Below are 21,427 nucleotides of genomic sequence, written 5' to 3'. Positions count from 1 at the left end.
GTAAACATGCACATGGTCAAATGCGAACAGTCACAACAGATCACCTAACCTCTCCACTTACTGACCTAATGTGATCATAATGGGATGTGAAGAGAGAAGGCACCAAAACAAGGTATTCGCACTTCACTGTGTCGTAGCAAAACACAATGCCGATGTAAAGCGTGATGAAAATGAGGATGAAATCCAATCACATGTTGTCACACGAGTAATTATTAGACTGCAGCAATTAAAATAGTTTCTTGTAAATAACATATTTTTAGTTGTTGTCTTTGTTACAATTGACTCTAGTACCTTTAAACATCTTCCGTATAACGTTTTAAAGGACCTGTAATTGTTTTATATGATTTGATCTTTTTTTACGAATGGTAATTTAGTGCTATTGTTTTCTGTGATTTTTATTATTTTATTTTATTTATTTATTTATTTTTTGTGAAGCTCAAGCTACCGTCTTGACCAGATCTCAATGAAAGAAGAGATAGTACTGTCTCAATGTGATCTCCTGGCTAAATAAATAAATAAATAATACAACTATACATTTAGGTATTGAGTATTATTAATTAACTATATGTATTTGCTATATGGTTAGGGTCAGGTTAAGGGTTAGTTTCATGTAGCATTGCAATGTGGTGCGGCTGCTCAGTGGTTAGCACTGTTGCCTCAGAGCAAGGTCGCTGGTTCGCATCCCAGAAGGACCAGGAGGACTTTCTGTGCGGAGTTTGCATGTTCTCCTCCAGGTCCAGGCATTTTAATATTTTAGTTTAATTGAAAAAACTAAAATTGTTCATATTGTATGAATAGGAGTGGGTAGTGGCAGGAAGAGCATCCACTTTGTAAAACAATTGGCAAAGAAATTGCCGGTTAGCAAATGTATAAAAAGACTCCATAAAATAAAGTTATTCTGAATCATGCAGCCTTAAAGAATAGTTCAAGTGTGAAAGGGAAGGGCTTCAAAATTTACTCCTAACTGTACATTCACACCAAAAGTGGTGAAAGTGTCAAAGTAGCCGGAAGTCATTCATTTTTAATGGGAGTTTAAATCAAGTCAACTTTATGGTAATGAGCTATGATATGGTTCGGCGGCAAGCAATCAGAATGTAGTCCAACGCTTGAGAGGAGTCCAGAGAACACAGACCTGTGAACTTTGGTTCCGACCACACTTGTTCCCAAGGGTTTGATCATAGAGGGTTTGCCGGATTTCCAAATATTTACGATGTTTTCTAACAGGGACATACATCAATGTGCAGTCATGTTACATATATTTTTCTTAAAAAAGCGGGAATCTCATGCTAACTATAACAACAGTACAAAAAAGTATTGCTGCTTCAGAATATTTCAGATTTATGGACACATTGTATAAGTGGAGCAAAGCCACAACACACGTAGCAACTAGATCTTCCATTGTTAAATGAATTTGAAAAAAGTGGGCAAGATTTTCACGCTAGAAAGCCTGTTTTTATGTGGGAATGTAACTGATTTGCTGATATGCTGCAACGGCTTCTTTAAATACCAGATCCATGTAGAGAATTTTAACGATCTCGCCACCGGAGCTGTGAAGGCAGGCAGCGTCGTCGACAGGGCGGTCGGAGCGAACTTTGACGAGAAAGAAATGAGACAGCACTTCAGCACCTGCACACGTCATCATATGTCATCACGATCTCTTGCTTCATATGAGATCAGACGATCGCTGTAGTTATTCCAGTTGTGTTATTTTTTGGTATTTGTGTTCAAGAAATCACTGAAGGCATATATTATGTTATAATGTGGCAATAAGATCGTAATACTGTGCATTTAACACCATGGCCATATTCATCTACGTAAACACATGAAAAACAACATTAACATTAGAGCAGACTGTGTAAAAAGCTCATTCCAAGCCAATACTTTTCTGAGAGGGTATTAGAGTGTCAGAATGTTGTGGGACTGCTATACAAGAGTTATTATTATGTATTATAGATAGCGAAATTTAGCGGCTTTTATTGTACTGTTTTTTTGTTTTTGTTTTTAAGCATGACGGTAAAACATGAACGCGATTATGAATATATTAAAATATATGCTTGTTTGTTGTAAAAACTCGTAATAATGACAAAAAATACTGACTTGTGGATCTCCTTACTTCCGGGTTTAGCAATACTGCCGTTGTGGCTGGTGTATTCTGGGAAATTTTCTTACCCCTTGGTTTCGAGTGTGGTCCTGAAAAATCTTTGTTCGAAGGGCTATTCACCCCTTAGCCCTATACGTCTTCAAGCTAAGGAGAATTGTGACACCCCTACCCCTTGACGTAAACATGCAAAACGAGGGGTAAGGGCTAAGGGGTAGAATTGGGATTGGGCCTTAATTTACTCGCCCTTCATTTTTGTCAAACCAGTTTGAGTTTCTTTCTTCTGGTAAACACAAAAAAGAAAGCTGGAAACATTGAACTATTTGTTTTTCCTACTATGAAAGCCAATGGTTACAGGTTTTCAGCTTCATTTCTTATCTTCTTATGTGTATAATATCTTCTTAACAGAATAAAGAAATTCATAACGGTTTTTAACCACTCAAGGGTGAGTAAATAGTGAGTAGGTTTTCAACTATCCCTTTAATGGGACCATGTTGGACCTCAACATTTGGAAGAAATAAAGTCATACAGTTTTGGAAAGACAGAATCTTCACTTGTGTCCGAACAATCCCTTTAAGAAAGCCATTTGGAGAACAGATTCCAGTTCTCTCATACCTTCATCTTGAATAGCTTGTTTGCACTATTATCAAGACCAATTAGTTCCTCTTAGACAATTTGTCAAGGATGTTTCATGACGACTTCGAATTGCCATGCAGGTGCCCTTAGAGCAAAGCAAAACAGTGTAAATCTGCGCTATCAACATTCTGATTAGAGTTTGATTTGAACTTAAGGGTTCTCATTCACTGCAAACTGACAGCAGTGTTTACTCTCAGCAAGAACTTTTCAAGCCCTCCTTTCTGAGTGGTCCCTTTTATAGCTTTTGTGAACCCTTTCCAAGAACAGCAAGACCATTAGAAGCCTGTTAATAATCCATTAGCATGAGTTTTAAACTGTTGTTTTAAATGCTTTTTGATCTGATACCCTAATTAGTCATTACTAGCACGCACATTCCCCTTCAGACTCACACTAAGAGAGCGTTATATCAAGAGCACTTGCATTCCTCTGTTCTCTAAACATTTTTTTTTCTTTGTCCTGATCATTTAATTGTTGGAAATTGCGTGTTCTTGAGTGGTTGACTTCAAAGAAACTTAGGTGCATGCAGAGCAAAGAACAGCTGCCGTGCATCTGTGTCACGCTAACATCCCGTCCAATGGGAAAATACTTAGCACTGTAGTTTATGGAGTGTAAAAACAGGGAGGTTTTTCATGTTTGAGCTGTGTGTTTAAAATGTAATGCTCTTTGATATGGCGCATTTACATTGCTTTATTTAGAAGCCTTTCCAAGACTATGAGAAGTAAAATCAATTACGCCATATACAGGATAACAAACTTTCCTTTGTTAATCTAGTATTTCTCCTGTTTGTTTCCAGTTTATCCGTCTCTGGAATCAGAGGAGGACAACCCCATTTTCAAATCGAGATCGAAAAAAAGGAAAAATACAGACGACACTCCGTACAGTCCAACAGGTAGTATGAAACCTGCAGTTTCCAGTAGGAATCTGACTGTTATGTAGATGTAATCGTGTGGGATTATATTTATTATAATCACTATGTTCATGAGTGTTTATTCACTTTTGCAGCTCGAGTTGGGCCCACTGTGCCACGGCAGGAGAGACCAGCTCGGGAAGGTGCACGTGTGGCATCTATAGAGACAGGACTGGCAGCCGCGGCCGCTAAATTGTCGCATCAGGTTAATGCTTTACGTTTGTTATGAAGCAGTTATTTCAAATACTAAACATTTATAGGTCAGCTTCAAAACAAGAACTGATATTATGAAATGGTGACAATTACAATGACGATCTATTCTGCCATTGCTGCGTTTGTAGTAACTGTGCTTGTGAAACAGAAGTTATAGATAAAAAAAATCCCTGTTTATGAAATTTTGTAAATACCACAGCTGCTTGATAAAATCGAAATGGCAATATGGGTTAGTTAACAATCATGCATTACTATTTTCATTCTTTTTTTTTCACACAAGCAGCTCATTAAACAGTTTTCAATGGCTCCATTTTCGGTCCATGTTGCCCAAACTCTCTTTCTGTATCTGTTCTGAGATTTGGCCACTTAAAGTTTTGGCCTGATGCAAATGACACACTAAATTGCAAACACTTCATGAGTTTCATGTTCTCACCACTTCAGAATTCGTTTGAAATGGTACCGAAACCACCACTTCAAAGAGGTCTCAGTACACTTTTGGTGCGCACTCGAGTGCGATTCACACCAGCCCAAACGAACCGCACTAAGAGGGGAAACGAACTCCAGTGCAACACACTTAGGTATCATCTGATTTGTGTGAGAATGTGTTGCATTCGTTACCTGGAACTCAAAACTCATCAAATGAAGGAAGAGAGTTGTCATGTTTACAATTGTGACAACTAGCAATTGTCATGCTCAATTAAATGCTTGGTTTTCAAAAGTATGCCACAGAGTCTTTAAAACACATCCAAGAATGTTTGTAGGGACAATAAGATTTGGCAACACTTTTATTTCCCCTAAACATGACACTAAACAAAACAAATATTAATTAGTTGCGTAACATGTCTGTCAGATGACCTTTGGAAGGTTATTGGCCAGTGAAAGATGTGTTTAGTGAGGGCTGATGCTATAGGAGACTAGGCTACTACCCAGCAGGCACAGGACATCAACACGATGTCAGATTGACGTTGTACCCCAAAGTCGTGGGGACGTGGCATTTTGTTTGGAAATGAAAATCGGGTTGACGTCAGAACCCAACGTCAGGCGGACATCAATGTCCAACCTAAAATCAACCAAATATCAATGTCTAATGATGTTACAGCTTGATGTTGTGTTGATGTTACCACTATGATGTCTGTCAGATGTTGGATTTTGGTTGCCATACCTGACAAATAAATGTCAGTATTTGACGTCAATATAACGGTCGTTTAAGATGTTGGCTCGACGTTGGATTTTGGTCACTTTCCAACACAACCTAAAATCAACCAAATATTAACGTCATTTGACGTCACAATTGGAACGTCAAAATAACATTCCTAGTTGCTGGCTAGACATTGAATTTTGGTTGCGTGACGTCACGACCTAAATCTAACCTAATATTAACATCTTTTGATATTGTGTGATTGCTGGGTAAAAACATGCATTCAAAAATGCAATATTCACTTGTCAAATAATATTTTTGGGGGATTTTTTTAATGTTTTCTTATTATTTCGTAATCATGATTAGAGTATTAGTATTTACTATTAATGCTGTTCTAATATCCAAAACGATAATCACAATTTTGCCAAATGTAGAAACAAGTAAAAACAAGCACAGCCAGCCTAGTTGAACTGAAATCACAATCTTAATTATGCATTTACAATTACAGCCCTAGTAAATAATGTATAAAACTATATAATTGTGTTAATTTAGAATAAAGTCCAAATGTCTGTTTTGAAATCCTGCTGAATTTAAGGTCACACATTTGACGTATTGAACATTTAAATTTCGAGCTCCTTTAATCCAAGTACATGATGCTCTGTGAATCTTTTCCAAATCATCCTGCAGAACCCAATCATCTGGTTTCAGAGAAACTTCTAGAGGTCGAGTGTCATTACACCAAAGAAATGAACTCTAAAGAATTTTGAATCCTTTCTAATAGCCTCCACTTTCATAGAAAACATCTGTAAAAGCAATTTCGCCAAATGCCTCTACTAACTCCATCTTACTACAGGAGGAGCAGAAGATCAAGAAGAAGAAAAAGAGCGCCAAAAAGAAGCCCATAGTTGCAGAGGAGTCTCACAAACTCTCTCATGACAGCAGCTCTCCAGAACCCACTCCAGACTCCGAGAGCAACATGGCCGATCACGAGTACAGCACTGGAACGGGCAAAAGTGCCGGCGGCTCGCAACCCATGGCTCCCGGAGTCTTCCTCAGCCACAGACGGCCTTCATCATCATCGTCATCTCAGAACGCTTCATCAGTTCCGCCAGCAAAAGTCGAACGAGGGAACTCGACGGATTCCAAAGGTGATTTCAGCATAAATGTTAATAGCGTGTTCTGTGATGAGTATTAAAGCAAAAAAAAAAAACTAATAGTAATCATCATACTTCCACAGATGATCTAAAAATTAAGAATCAGAATTTTTTTTATACCTGAGGTTTTCTAAAATGTTATGTTTAAATATGCAAATGAGGCATTGCTTTAGGAAATATGTGCTAATTTGCATATGTTTCTAGTAGGGCTGCACAATATATTGTTTCAGCATTGATATCGCAATGTGCAAATCTGCAATGTCACGTTAGGATCTGCAATATTGCACTGGGATTGTAATTAACCAGATTTTTTAGGCCTGCGTGTGACTATGCAAGATTTTAAGTGAATTTACACCATTTGGGCACTAGAAATGAAAAAATTTGTAGCTTTAACAAAGAATAATTGCATTAAATTATTTCTAGAATGAAGACTATAGTAGTCAACATTGACTGGATCACAAATGTTTTTTCAAATTGTCCTGAGACAAGAATGGATGTTGTTGAATAGTTTTATGAAAGGTTTCAGTGTTATTTTACATTTGATCTTTGAATTTTTTGTGCCTTAATACTGTTAGACTCTCCAGAAAACCACAAAGCACGGTTTATTTAATTTGTATCTTTGTTTTTATTAACTTATGCTTGTTATATGTTTATTATATTTTACGTAGGTACAAAATCATCACAATCAATCTAAAATTATGAATTCTATCCAAATGTAAAATTCTATTCATATCGCAAAACATATATTACAGAAAAACTAAATATCGCAAAGTCAGTTTTTTTGCAATATCACGCAGCTCTAGTCTCTAGCACAAAATTCGAAACATTGGATGAAGTCAGGTTTATGCATATTAGAGTAAAATTTTGACATTTAAAATATTGGGACTCTATTAATTCAGAAAATACTGCAAAGAGCCAGAAAAATTGTAGAATAAAACTGTTTTTATAATCAGAATTTTTAATTATTATCAAAATATGTTTAAATATATCCCTCTGTAATAAGCTTGATTATACTAATATGGCTAAAGCTATATAGTTTGATATAAAGTGCAGCTGATTTATCACTCCATTCAGGAGAAAAAACAACTCATTTTGAGAAAATAGCCTTTAAAAACATGACATATTGATAGTGCAATAAAGTAGTGTCTCATCTTAAAGGAACAGTTCACCCAGAGAGAGAGAGACACAGACAGACAGATTTGAGTTTATTGCCATATCAACTTCTCTAGCTCTGTCATGGCAAACACATCAAGTTTACCACATTTTATAAATATCACTTTTATATAATTATAAAAATATTTTTACAATAAAAAGTCATCAACAGCAATAAATAAATAATACAATAAAAATATATGATACGATAAAATACATAAATAATAATAATATATAAGATAAAAATCTAAAACAGTTTTTTTAAGGTTTACTTTTGATAAATTACACCCACAACTAATATTGCTTTATTCACCTTTAAGTGCTTCCCGAGATTCTTTCCTCTGTTGAACACAAAAGAAGATATTCTGAGGAATGTTGAACTGAATTTGAATAGAATTTTTTTTTGACAGATTTTTAGACAACTGTACAAAACTACAAGTATCCCATATATTTTGAAATAAAACCGTTGAGGATAAAAACACAATAAAGCCCTGGGCTTGTTTCCATTTTGATCCTCACAGTTAAAAAAACTAAGTATGGCTGCAAAATACAGTTAATGCATAAAACAAACAGTACCTCCACATTTATAAACAGGAAAAAAATTATTCACAATACAATAACATATAAAATAACACTATCATCCACCATGCAAACTAACTCTCCTCATCAAACAACCATCTTTTGATTGGGTTTTTTTTTTAACCTCCTTAAGTCTTTTATTTCCTTGATAGATTTTAGTAATTTGTTCTACATGATTGCACTTTAGGCATGTGCCGGTATACGCTTCTGACGGTAACCTTGGGTAAAAAGATATCACGGTATTGCGTTTACTGCTGTAAAATAGTTTCTTTATTATTTTCCAATTGCTTACTAAATGTCTTAGTGAAAAACTACAACTTTTTCCCCTCATTTAACACAATATATTACATTTTAGCAAACATTTATATTTTGGAACAGTAAATATGTCATGCTACATAATTAAAATAAACCATTGACTTCTATCTTCATTAGCTTCAAAAACACAGATTTCCTTATAACACATAAAAAACTAGTTAAAAACCCTTTACATATACCTTAGAAATGGTATAACAATACATTTTTGCCATTTTAATATCTTGACTTTTCCAAACCGCAGTAAACCTTGAAACCAGTTATCGTCCCATGCCTATTGCACTTGTATATAAAAACACATGTTTCCCCACTACACTTCTACATTTAATTAAACAAATATTAAAATCCCAACCCATAGTACTATATAAATGCTGTTGCCTCACCGTTTGAAAATAGTTCACCAAATAACTAGGAACCACATTATTAATCAAGAAATAGTTATAAATATGTTAGAAATAGTTAGCAATTGACATCCTTTGTAGGGAAAAAAATGTATGCTATGAAAGTAAATGGCTACCGGGATTCCAACATTCTTCATAGTATCTTCTTTTGTGTTTAACTGAAAGAAACTCAAACAGGTTTGGAAGGAGTGGAAGATAATTAAACTAAAAATGAGCTGAAATATCCCTCCTTTAAGAGAATCCTCTGTGATGAATATGAGTTCATGTTTAAAGGTTTGTTTACGTTGCGCTGTTTGTAATTGATTGGCGCAGCTGTGGTGTAATAATGCATTGATACACAGTGTTTTTGCACATGCTAACCATTTCACTTCATCTCGCTCTCAGCCAAGAGGCTAAAGAAAGGAATGGCCACCGCCAAACAGAGACTTGGAAAAATCTTAAAGATTCACCGTAATGGCAAACTCCTGCTGTAACACGGACAATGAGGGCGACTCAGACTTTCTCCTGATGTTTATGGACCCTCGGACTGATCCCTCCCTCTCTCCCTCCATGAGACTGAAACGGACGGGAGAACGCGGAGTAAAAAAAATCATAACGGATCCCATAAGTTTTCAATTTCTAAGAAGAACATAGCTCAGATAGGTTTTTGCCTCTTCTTTTACTTTATAACTTTCAGATATAAAAAATGTACAGAATACCTGCTATTAATATTTTGTAAGAAGATTTTTGTCTTGTTTTACTACGGCTATCAGTTTTATCAGGGGTTGCTAATATATTATGAGATACATAGCAGTCATTCCAAGATAAAGAAAGTATCCCCTGCATGTATTCCAGTTGCATGCATTATAATTTCGAGGGGGGAGGAGTTTGCTGGAAGGTTGCACACGAAAAGTTCATTACTGCTATTTGGATGTGGCTTATCATTGATTTTTTTAACAAGTATTTCTAAAGATATGATGATTTTCAATATCTTCCCGGGTGATTTTGATTTAGATTTTTACTCTTTTAAGTTTCCTTAAACAAAAAAGATGAACAGACAACACAAAAAACACGGACGACTAACTAAAAAGAGTACTTTTCTGTTTGCTAGCACTATCACAGATGATATTTATTGACTTAATATAATTTTTCATGTCATAGGTAGATTGAAAAAGCCAGAAGGCACTTACAAAACATCAGTGAAGCACAAATAGGAATTAGTAAAACAGCTTTATGTTGTTATTATTATTTTATTTACTAACATAGGAAAAGAAATATGATTTTGTGATGAAAAAAGCGTCGATTTTTATATATTGACGGATCATTAAACTCGCATATCGATATCATACCATATTTCCAGTAAGTTTCCTGCCTGAAATATAATTTCAGCCATACAAAAGTTACATTTTATTTATATTTATATTATATATCTATATTTTTTAGACATTGATCCTACAATCAATCGCATGTCATCCTGTTTTTCGCATTATGCTATTGTTTGACAATGTAGCTCTTATTACAGTTCCACACGAAACACTCGGCCAAAACAAAAACAGTCAAGGAAACACTACATCAATGGGCTCTGCAGCACTGATGATAAGCCTCATCCAGGACATTTCACTACATGGGGATACTTTCTGTCTTCTGTTTGTTTCACAGGCAGCACCAGTTACCCTAGAATGAAATATGCATTTATATTGCTTCACAGTACAGTATGTAGAATGTAGCCTGTATATAGCTTTTTAAATGACTACTTTTTGTATCCTTTTTTCCTCCTTAATACTTCATTATACATTTTTACTAGTTTTTGCTAAATACAGACGGAAAAATATATATAAAGATATAGAAATAGTCATTACGTTTAAAAATAAAATGTTTTCGTTTGACACACAATACCAGATTTGATTTAATCCTTTCTTTTTTACCATCGTTTTGTTTCATTCTGTTACATTAGACAAAAGGTGTTGCCTGGAGAACAAAATAAACAGTGTAACATTTATTCTCATATGGCCTTACATGCATAAAACCATGTGTATTATGATTCATTTATGATGGGGAGAAGAGAGAGAGAGAGAGAGAAAAAATCAACAGTTTCTACGACCAGCCTGACATTTGAGCTAAAATACCCCTGATGGATTTTAAAGTTATTTTACTAGCACCTTGTGAAGTGTTTTCTGTGTCAGTGATGTAATTTATTAATGTTTGTAGCCTTTTATACTTGTATAATTCTTAAGAGGTTTTCTTTGAAATATTTTATCAGTCTGTGAGCCCCTTAGGACACTTCTATCATTAACATTGGGCAATAGTTCCTTTTTTGTCTTAGCAAAACCATTTGTCTTTATCGTTTTCATCAAATCAAGTGCAACTGCTCATCAATACGAAATGTTACATCGTTATTATTATTAAGCAGCTATTTTAAAGATCCATTCTATCATGCCATGAGTTTTATTTTTGGTAATAGAGTATGTACATTCTTAACCAGGTTTACTGTGCTCATAAATTGCAGTGTTTTAGTTACCAATGTAAATCTTGTATCCACCTTTCCCAATCGAAACACTCAGAATCTTTGTCAATGGAACTATTTCAGGTTTTTATTTGTACAAAATGTGTGTTGCTTTGTTGTGGTTTATTTTTATATGTTCAAACAATTAAATGCATCCACTGCTTCATGGCAGTGAATGATACTTTTGTAGTCGTGCACTCTGTTTCTTTTGACTCACAAAATCGGTTTTAAATGAACGCACTTGCTGCTTAACCAGGGCTGTCGATTGAGTACATTTTTGCACAATAATCGCAAATTAACTGCATTGCATAATTACTAAATGCACCAAGTAGACATTTACAAACTATAATAGCTATAATACGATCGTAAGTCACAGTTATTTATTCACTCAATTTGTTTAAGATGATTCTTTCAGCAATGACAGATTCATTCAGAAAGGAAACTCTCTTGATGAGAGACTCACAGCAGTTCTGTTGTGAATTTATAGTTAATATTGACAAAAACAGACCATAAAAAAAACTAGCTTTAGGAAGTAATTTTTATTATTAAAAAAAAATTTTTGCACACAAACTTTTAGGCTAATATGGTCACGAATTTTTTCTTTTGTGGTATCTAATTGCAAATTCAATATGTTTACAGAGCATTTACTGCAGCTCCAGAACAGCTGGCCAACAGTCTTTAAAATATGTTTGAAACAACATGAAAGCGATGGCAGAATTGACATTTTTAGCTGAAATATTCAGACATTTCTGTATTTATTCTTTATTTCTTGTATAAAAACATGAAAATATCTAATTATTTAGATAAGATAAGAAACTAAAGCTTACTGTCAAAAAAAAGTCACAGTTATTTATTCACTCTTTGTTCAAGACGATTCTTTCAGCAATGAAGTAAACAGCTCTTTAAATGAATGATCGAGTCACTTGATTTGTTTAAAAAGCAGATTCATTCAGAAAGGAAACTCTTGATCAGAGACTCACAGCAGTTCTGTTGTGGATCTTTAGTTGATGTTGACGAAAACAGACCATGAAAACTAGCTTTTTATGAAATCTTTTTAATAAAAAAATAAAATAAAAATTTGCACACAATCTTTTAGGCTAATATGGTCATGACCTTTTTTTTCTTTTGTAGTTTTTAATTTGTATTTCAATATGTTTACAGAGGATTTACTGCAGCTCCAGATCAGCTGACCAACAGTCTTTAAAATATGTTTGAAACAACATGAAAGCAATGGCAGAATTTACATTTATTGTTAAAATATTCAGACATTTCTGTATTTATTCTTTTATATATTTTTTGTATTAAAATAAAAATGTAAAATTATTTAGATTGCTATTAAATAAGAAATTAAAGCTAAATGTCGTAAGTCACATTTATTTATTCACTCAATTCGTTCAAGATGATACTTTCAACAATAAAGTAAACAGCTCTTTATATGAATGATTGATCGCTTCACTTGATTTGTTCAAAATCCTGATTCATTCTGAAAGGAAACTCAAGTGTGTCTTGATCAGAGACTCACAGCAGTTCTGTTGTGCCTTTACAGTTAATATTGACAAAAACAGACTATAAAAACTAGCTTTTGGAAGAAATATTTTTAATTTAAAAGTTATTGTGTGCACTTTCCGGCTGATATGGTCATGACCTTTTTTCTTTGTTTTGTTTTATTTAATTGGTATTTCAATATATTTACAGAGCATTTATTGCAGTCTTCAAATATTTTTGAAACCCCGTGAAAATGATGGAAGAATTAAATTTTTTTGCAGAAATATTCCAGCATTTCTGTATTTATTTATATTTTGTATAAAAAATTAAAATATCAAATTATTAAACTGCTTTTAAATAAGAAACTAAAGCTAATGTCGTAAGTCACAGTTATTTATTAACTCTATTCATTCAAGATGATACTTTCAGCAATGAAGTAAACAGCTCTTTTATATGAATGATTGATTGATTCACTTGATTTGTTCAAAATGCAGATTCATTCAGAAAGGAAACTCAAGTGTGTCTTGATCAGAGACTCACAGCAGTTCTGTTGTGAATTTATAGATAATATTGACAAAAAACAGACTATAAAAACTAGCTTTAGGAAGAAATATTTTTAATTTAAAAATGATTGTGCGCACTTTTAGGCTAATATGGCCATGACCTTTTTTCTTTCTTTTGTTTTATTTAATTGGTATTTCAATATATTTACAGAGCATTTATTGCAGTCTTCAAATATTTTTGAAACCCCGTGAAAATGATGGAAGAATTAAATTTTTTTGCAGAAATATTCCAGCATTTCTGTATTTATTTATATTTTGTATAAAAAAATTAAAATATCAAATTATTAAACTGCTTTTAAATAAGAAACTAAAGCTAAATGTCGTAAGTCACAGTTATTTATTAACTCTATTCATTCAAGATGATACTTTCAGCAATGAAGTAAACAGCTCTTTTATATGAATGATTGATTGATTCATTTGATTAGTTCAAAATGCAGATTCATTCAGAAAGGAAACTCAAGTGTGTCTTGATCAGAGACTCACAGCAGTTCTGTTGTGAATTTATAGATAATATTGACAAAAAACAGACTATAAAAACTAGCTTTAGGAAGAAATATTTTTAATTTAAAAATGATTGTGCGCACTTTTAGGCTAATATGGCCATGACCTTTTTTCTTTCTTTTGTTTTATTTAATTGGTATTTCAATATATTTACAGAGCATTTATTGCAGTCATCAAAATATGTTATAAACGACATGAAAGCGATGGCAAAATTTACATTTTTGCCTAAAATATTCAGACATTTCTGTATTTATTTTTTTTATTAATTTAAGATGATACTTTCAGCAATGAAGTAAACAGCTCTTTTATATGAATGTTTGATTGATTCACTTGATTTGTTCAAAATGCAGATTCATTCAGAAAGGAAACTCAAGTGTGTCTTGATCAGAGACTCACAGCAGTTCTGTTGTGGCTTTACAGTTAATATTGACAAAAACAGACCATACTGTCTAAAATGGATTATTAAGTTCTTATTTACTGACCTAATGTATAAAATATCACATTGTCAGGTCAAAAAACAGCACTCAGTGACGATGCTTATCTATAATATCTTACATAAATATCTTACATAAACTGAAATGTACAGTAAGATGACTTGCACAGGTGTGGGGTTGGGGCGGATACACTTAAATGTTAGCACATTATTTTTTCATAACTAATTATTTACATTAAAAAGTTCACATAAATCCATCTATGTAATGCCAGATGACTTACACAAGTGTGGGGATAGGGTGGATGCGTTATTACGTTTCAGCAAGTTATTATTAAAAATGTTATTAAAATGATTATTATTATTATAAAAATTGAAATTACTCACCATTTTCTCACCTTCAAGTGCTTTGTGTTTCTTCTGTTGACCACAAAAGAAGATATTTTGAAGAATGTTGGAAACACCATTAACATCCATATTAGAAAATGCAGTACAGGTTTCCAGCTTTCTTCAAAATGTCTTTTGAGTCCAACAGAAGAAAGAATCTCAAAAAAGAATAAAGGGTGAAACCTTTTTTGTAGCAAATTATTTAAATAAATGCATTAAATCAACTTCCAACCTTTTGCATTATGCATACATTTCATTTCTAAATGCATGAAGTTGCTCATTATGTATATCTGAAGTCTGTTCACATGCAGTAATGGCACATTCAGTCAGTTTGGCTCACATGTTCCACCGGCTTCATGCGGGATGGCAGGACTGCACACGTTCACTAGAACATGCTGTGCTAATTACTTTTAAATGGTCTCATGCTACTGTACCATTCAGCTCTGATGCCCTGGAGAAACTCTCGACTCGCACACAATCCCCCCATTTACAACCACATTGTCCACTGGGAGCCAGGCTGCACTTTTTTGTGCTTTTGTTCATTACAGCATGCCGCTAAAGCCAAAAACACCAGCGAGTCCAGCCGGCAGCTTCGGCCAAATCATTACCATGAGCCAAGCCAAGGTCAACACTGCTAATACACCGTTCATTGCGTTGTCGGATTGTGATGTATAGATTTTAAACCATATATATTATGTTGACCCGTAACACAAAATTGAGTTGTCAGGTATTTTGGCTAAAATATGATTTTTTTTCTTATTTAGGATCATGAACATTGTGTTGTGGATTGTGTGTAAAAAATATTTTCATGATTATGATGTTCACATAATTGACCTGCAGATTTCATAATTATCACAATAGGCCCGTCACAGTTGTTTAATTTTCTGATCACAATTATTTGAGATGTCCATGATAACAGTGGAGTGTACATTTCAAATAACAGAAATTGAGACATGAAGATCAAGATTTAAACCGTTAGCAAGATTATTTGCACATTTAATTTCTGTAAAGACAGTCGAAGAACAGTATATTAAAGCACACAGACATTATGATATGATATAATGATATTATGTTATGTTATTTTATGTTATATTATATTATATTATATTATATTATATTATATTATATTATATTATATTATATTATATTATATTATTAGTGCTCAGCATAATTGAGTACACCCCATTTTGAAAATATTATTTTTATCCATTTCTCAGTGAATATATGAAATGTATTTTGGTGCATTCAAACAAAACAGACTTAAACAAATGTATTTATTAAAATTATATTTTAGTCACCAAACATGTTTAGAAATTGAGAGATAATACAAGTATTAATATAAATATTGCAAAAAGAAATTACAACCTTCAACAATTTCAACAAATTGTTTTCTATTTTTTTGCTTCTCTTAATTTTTCCTCCTTTTTAAAATTTGTATTTAATATTTTTCTATAACGCATAAATTTGGGCATACTAGTGTTTGGACTTAACTCGTAAGTTATTTTGTTAGATTAGCTCCAGATTTGGCTTCAGTCCTGATTAATTTAATGTATATGCACAAATATAATATTGTATAGTCTCCTATTAAAAATATGAATGTAAAAAAGAGATTTGTGATCTCTCTCTTAAATAAGCTGAGCACTGTATATTACTCCAATTTGGTGTGCTCCACTGTAAATGTAAAAAGGACCAACTGAACAGCTAATCCAAAAAAAAAAAAGTTCTCAAAAAGTGACTCAAAAAGAAAATTATGTAATATTTGTATTATATTTCCTACAAAAACATACATATTTCCTATAAATACCTACATTTTAAAGAAATAATGTGTCTGCAAAAAATTCCAAATTCCAAATCAGATACCACTTTAAAAAGGTTTTTTTGTAGCTTTAAAGTATGTGTAACCAAATAATGTCTAAAATGTAAAATATTTCTCCTGATGCTATTTTTTACTTGATGCTTTTTGCATTTACAGATAAATAATGACTATAACATATACTTTAAAATATAATCTAAACAGTGTTTCGATTCGTTATTTCGAATTATTTTAAGGTAAGTGGTTACAAACTATTTGTGTGTGCTGAATTTCAACAAATTAAATTTAGTAATGTTCAACTTAATTTGTTTGTTTAAATTCAGCCCATATAAATAGGTTATAACCACTTACCATAAAGCAAAAAATTGTAAATCCAGTGAACCATTTTTTCAGTGATTATATGAAAAAGAACATATTGCCCTTGTGTAATATTTTCATCTTTATAGCTAAATTGTCTTTTCCCCAGTTGTTTTAAGACCAATGACCAGTTTTCAACATCTCAGCGTCTTTGTTTTGACCTGCTTCTCGAGGACTGAAGGTGAAAGCGCAGAGAGCCACCAGGTGGAGGTAGAAATCCCAGAAAACGTCTGTTTCTTCTCCGCAGAAAGCATCGGCAGGTACATCTGCTCCACTTATGATATCATTTAGGGTTTTTCAGATCAAAATAAATGTGATTTCTGTGAATTTATGCCCTAGAATGTCATCACAATAACTGCTGCATAAACAAATCACAGGTTTGTCAATCTTTTGTTTATTTTTTTGTTAAACTACTTTGCAGAGCCGAGTTCAAAAACAATTGTCCATAAGCAAACAATTAGTGTAAAAAATGCAGCCTCGACCAATTTCACATTTTTGATGTTTACATATTCCTTAATTTCTTCTCTTTGGTCTTTAGTGTTACGGCACGATCCCAGATAAATCTTAACAATGTGACGGGCACTTCAAATAATTTAGGATAAAACCATATCTGAGGAGGTATTTGTTATTGTTGGAGAATGTGGCAGCGTTCCACTTTTAACATGAAAACAGCGATTTTGTCATCGACATCTGCCACGTATCACACAAAAACGCCACAGCTCATTGCCTCACGGTAAACCAAACCCCGGCAAAGTAGCACCAATGTCGCCGCTAAGCACTTTGTAGCGTATTAATGATGTTTATCTGAGAGAGGAACTGCCGTATATATCAGGCCTAACTTGTTCCTGCCACCAGTTTGTTTGTCTGTGCGCAGCAGTGTTTAGCAAACATTGTTTTAGCAGTTAGTTAACATCAGAAAAAGCAGAAAGATGGAGTATGACTGATCTGGAAGACAACAAGTTAAGCTCTCAAATTCAAAACAATGCATTCTTAAAACAAATGACTTATACGTAATCTAAGAAATGTACTGCATTTATTAAGCTGTTTATAAAAATGCATGTTGCCTAATGTTTGTTCACAGGGTCTTCTATATTTTGATATAATTTAAGTGTGAATTAGTGAATGAAGTAGTTAAATATGAATTAGAAGTAGTTCATTTTTAGTTCATGGAAGTGTTTTGCTTTTTAACTTATTGTAAAATGTTACTATTAATTAATAAAACCCCCAAAAAATAGTAATTAAAAATTACAAATTAGTTATTAATTAGTCATTAGAAGCCCATACACTCATTTACACACATACACTCCGGCCAATTTAGTTTATTCAATTCACCTATAGCGCACGTCTTTGGACTGTAGGGGGAAACTAGAGCACCCGGAGGAAACCCATGTTCAACCCGAGGAGATCATGCAAACTCCACACAGAAATGTCAATTAACCCAACTAGTGACCTTCTTGCTGTGAGGCAACAGTGCTAACCACTGAGCCACCATGTCGCCCGGAGTGAATTAGTGAATTAAGTAATTAAATATGAATTATAAATGGAGCAGAAGTAGTTAATTTTTAGTTCATTTTATCTAGGGAAGTGTTTTACTTTTTAACTTATTATAAAATGTTACCAGTATGCCCTACGCTCAAGTGAATCATATCATATGACTGTTCCCCGTGTTCGAACTGAAATGAGGAGGCGAGCCTTTAGTTATGCCGCCCCCTCATCCTGGAATACTTTTCAGTCTGAACTGAAAATATCTGAGATCATCCCAATAAAATCTTGTCACTTTATCCTTTTTAACAAACAACAATTGTCTATTTCTCAATATACAAAGTCAGAATTATTACCCCCCCCCCTCCTTTTTTTTTTTTTTTTTTTTTAATATTTCGCAAATGATGTTTAACGGAGCAAGGAAATTTTCACAGTATGTCTGATAATATTTTTTCTTCTGGAGAAATTATTATTTGTTTTATTTTGGCTAGAATAAAAGCAGTTTTTATTTTAAAAAAAAAAAATATATATATATATATTAAGGTCAAAATTATTGGCCCCTTTAAGCTATATATATATATATTTTTTTTTTAATTAAAAGAAACCATTGTTATACAATAACTTGCCTAATAACCTGCCTAGTTAACCTAATTAACCTAGTTAAGGCTTTAAATGTCACTTTAAGCTGTACAGAAGTGTCTTGAAAAATATGTAGTAAAATATTATTTACTGTCATCATGGCAAAGATAAAATAAATCAGTTATTAGAAATGAGTTATTAAAACTGTTATGGTTAGAAATGTGCTGAAAAAATCTGTCCATTAAACAGAAATTGGGGAAAAAAATAAACGGGGGCTAATAATTCAGGAGGTTTAATAATTCTGACTTTAACTGTATGTGTTTTTAACATATTGTAATGTGGTATAGCTGAACAACTGAACTGTATTTTTTTATTATCTTAACGTACTATTTATTATTATTATGTTATTTATTTATTTTTTCATAAGTCGTGTTGCGGACCTCATGGCCAGGTCACCCTTGTAAATGAGATCTCGATCTCAGTGGGTTTTATCTGGTTAAATAAAAAAACATATATACTACTAATCAATTAATTAAACATTAAAAATGTATTAAAAATTTAAATTTATTTGCACAGTACAGTTGTACAAACATTGGGTGATTTTACAAAGTACTTAATAGGGCTGGGCGATTTGGCCTAAAATTAAAATGTCGATGGACTGAACATTTTAAATCGATAATGATTAATGAACGATTATTTTATTTATTTATTTTATTTTTTTGCCCTCATAGTTCACTGACAGGTCTTGTACAGTAAATATGCTCACATATTACAAGTGAGAGATGTTTGAATAAAGGGTGCATTACTTGATTTTAAAATAATTGAAGGAAACACACACTATCTCAGATTATTTATTGAACATCAACATTGAACAACTGAAATTAAAACGCACATTGCCTAAAACCAGCAGTCCCTTTTTTTCTTCTAAAAAAGTGAAAATAACTAACTTTTGGAAACAAAATCAATTATTTTCTATGTTTTCATATTAAAAGTAGAAAATAAGCAGTATCTCTTCTAAATGAAATATCTCTTGTATATCCTGTAAATAATACGTTAAACAGTGCATTTCTTGCATCTTCTGTAAACAGATATTTTAATTTAAATAATAATTTTGATGGAATGGAAAATATGCCGTCTCAAGGCATCTCTGGCGCAGCTTCCACTCATCGTCAGTGTAGTGCAAAGTAACACAATAGTAACAAACAGTACAGGGTCACGGTACTCCACACCCGGTGAGGTACGTAATTGAAAAAAATTGACCTGGAAAATTTGATCAATTATTGGTTCGAAATGTTGATTACTTTTCGATTAATCGCCCAGCCCTAGTACTTTACTTTGAATAATTTAGATTTAAACATAAACAAGTCACTTGTTCTTTATTATTATTATTATTATTATTATTATTAGGTTTTACTATTATCCACAGTTTACAAAAGTAATAGATTCTTTCAAAAAATGTAAATTTATGAGTACAGAATTTTTCCTTCATTATCAAAATAAATAAATAAATACAATAATAAAACAATATAATGAACAAAGAAACTAAAAACAAATTCATATTTAGATTTTTTAAAATTTAAACAGAACTTTAACCATTAAATTATTTAAAAATAAGCCTTTACACTGTAAAAAGTGATAAAAAGTTACTTAAAGTGAGTAAACCAATTGCTTTGAAAGCAACAAGTTAACTTTACAAAAATAATGTAAGTAAACCCACTGTAACTTGGAACTGTAAAGTTGACCCAGTTTTTATAATTATGCAAATTGTACTTACTTTTTTAACTCCAACTAATCCCTTTTTACAGTGTCAGACTATTTTATCACATCTGTCAAATAATTACTGTAATTATCACAATATTACATTTTTGGTGCTTCATTAAGTCTATTTATTTATTATTTAATTATATATTATTTTATTTATCTTTATTTAAGTCCAATTATAGCCTGTATTGAATTTAGAATTATGGAAGAGCAGATTTATTTTACTGTATGTCATTTTGCTAGATACAGAAAAGCTGGAAAAAAAACAAATATAATAAATGTGTATTGGAAAAAGTGATTCGTTTACTTTTATTTAAAAAAAAGTTAGTACAATTTGCAGAATTATAAAAATTAAGCCACAGTTCCAATTTACAATGGGTTTACTTACATTATTTTTGTAAAGTCAACTTGTTGCTTTTAAGGCAATTGGTTTACTCCCTTTAAGTAACTAATCACTTTTTACAGTGTCGAAGAGAAAAGCTTTAGAGAGAAAAATGATTTGTGTCCAACTTTAGTAGTAGCATTGTTTCCAATTGTATTGTTACGTAGATTTGCAAATATGAAAAAGACAGCACTTACATTTCAATGTGTTCTTCATCTGTCCGGTGTCCTCCGAGTGTCTTATTTTTCATCTTGTGGACGGCAGGAATGCGGGACATCATCCTCAGCAAAGAAAAAAATATCCTAGAGAGAAAAAAAGAAAAGAAATTTCTGATTAATTGCTTAGTTTTCAGTGCATATAAATAATAATAATAAATCTTGTTTGTAATATTTGACTGTTTTTGTACATTAATTAATTTCTATATGATTCTTTTCTACATTCAGGGCAAAAGAAAATATAAATACAATAAAACAAACAAATAATGAAATAATATTTCAATATTTTTGATTAAATAGGCTGCATCATTATTTAATTTCGGTGACATTTTAAGTTTTAAAATTCTAAATTCCTAAAAATCCTTCAAAACTACCAATGTTTGTCTTTCTGTTGTTGTTT

The 21,427-nt window shown here is 32.5% G+C and overlaps 1 protein-coding gene across 2 annotated transcripts in view; it reads left to right on the top strand.

The window, feature by feature from the left end:
* The window catches only part of phf2 (PHD finger protein 2), a 67,112-nt gene extending 55,859 nt beyond the window's left edge, over positions 1 to 11,253 (top strand). For both annotated transcript variants that reach the window (XM_056467678.1, XM_056467677.1), the window contains exons 19-22: positions 3,528 to 3,623; positions 3,737 to 3,846; positions 5,846 to 6,140; positions 8,975 to 11,253. In XM_056467678.1, coding sequence (XP_056323653.1) covers positions 3,528 to 3,623; positions 3,737 to 3,846; positions 5,846 to 6,140; positions 8,975 to 9,063 — 590 coding nt within the window. In that variant the 3' untranslated portion in view covers positions 9,064 to 11,253. The remainder of the gene's footprint in view (positions 1 to 3,527; positions 3,624 to 3,736; positions 3,847 to 5,845; positions 6,141 to 8,974) is intronic.
* The last annotated feature ends 10,174 nt before the right edge of the window (positions 11,254 to 21,427 follow it).

This window comes from Danio aesculapii, chromosome 11 (assembly GCF_903798145.1).
Source record: "Danio aesculapii chromosome 11, fDanAes4.1, whole genome shotgun sequence".
Classification (NCBI taxonomy): domain Eukaryota; kingdom Metazoa; phylum Chordata; class Actinopteri; order Cypriniformes; family Danionidae; genus Danio; species Danio aesculapii.
This window is presented reverse-complemented; position numbering and strand designations above follow the sequence as displayed.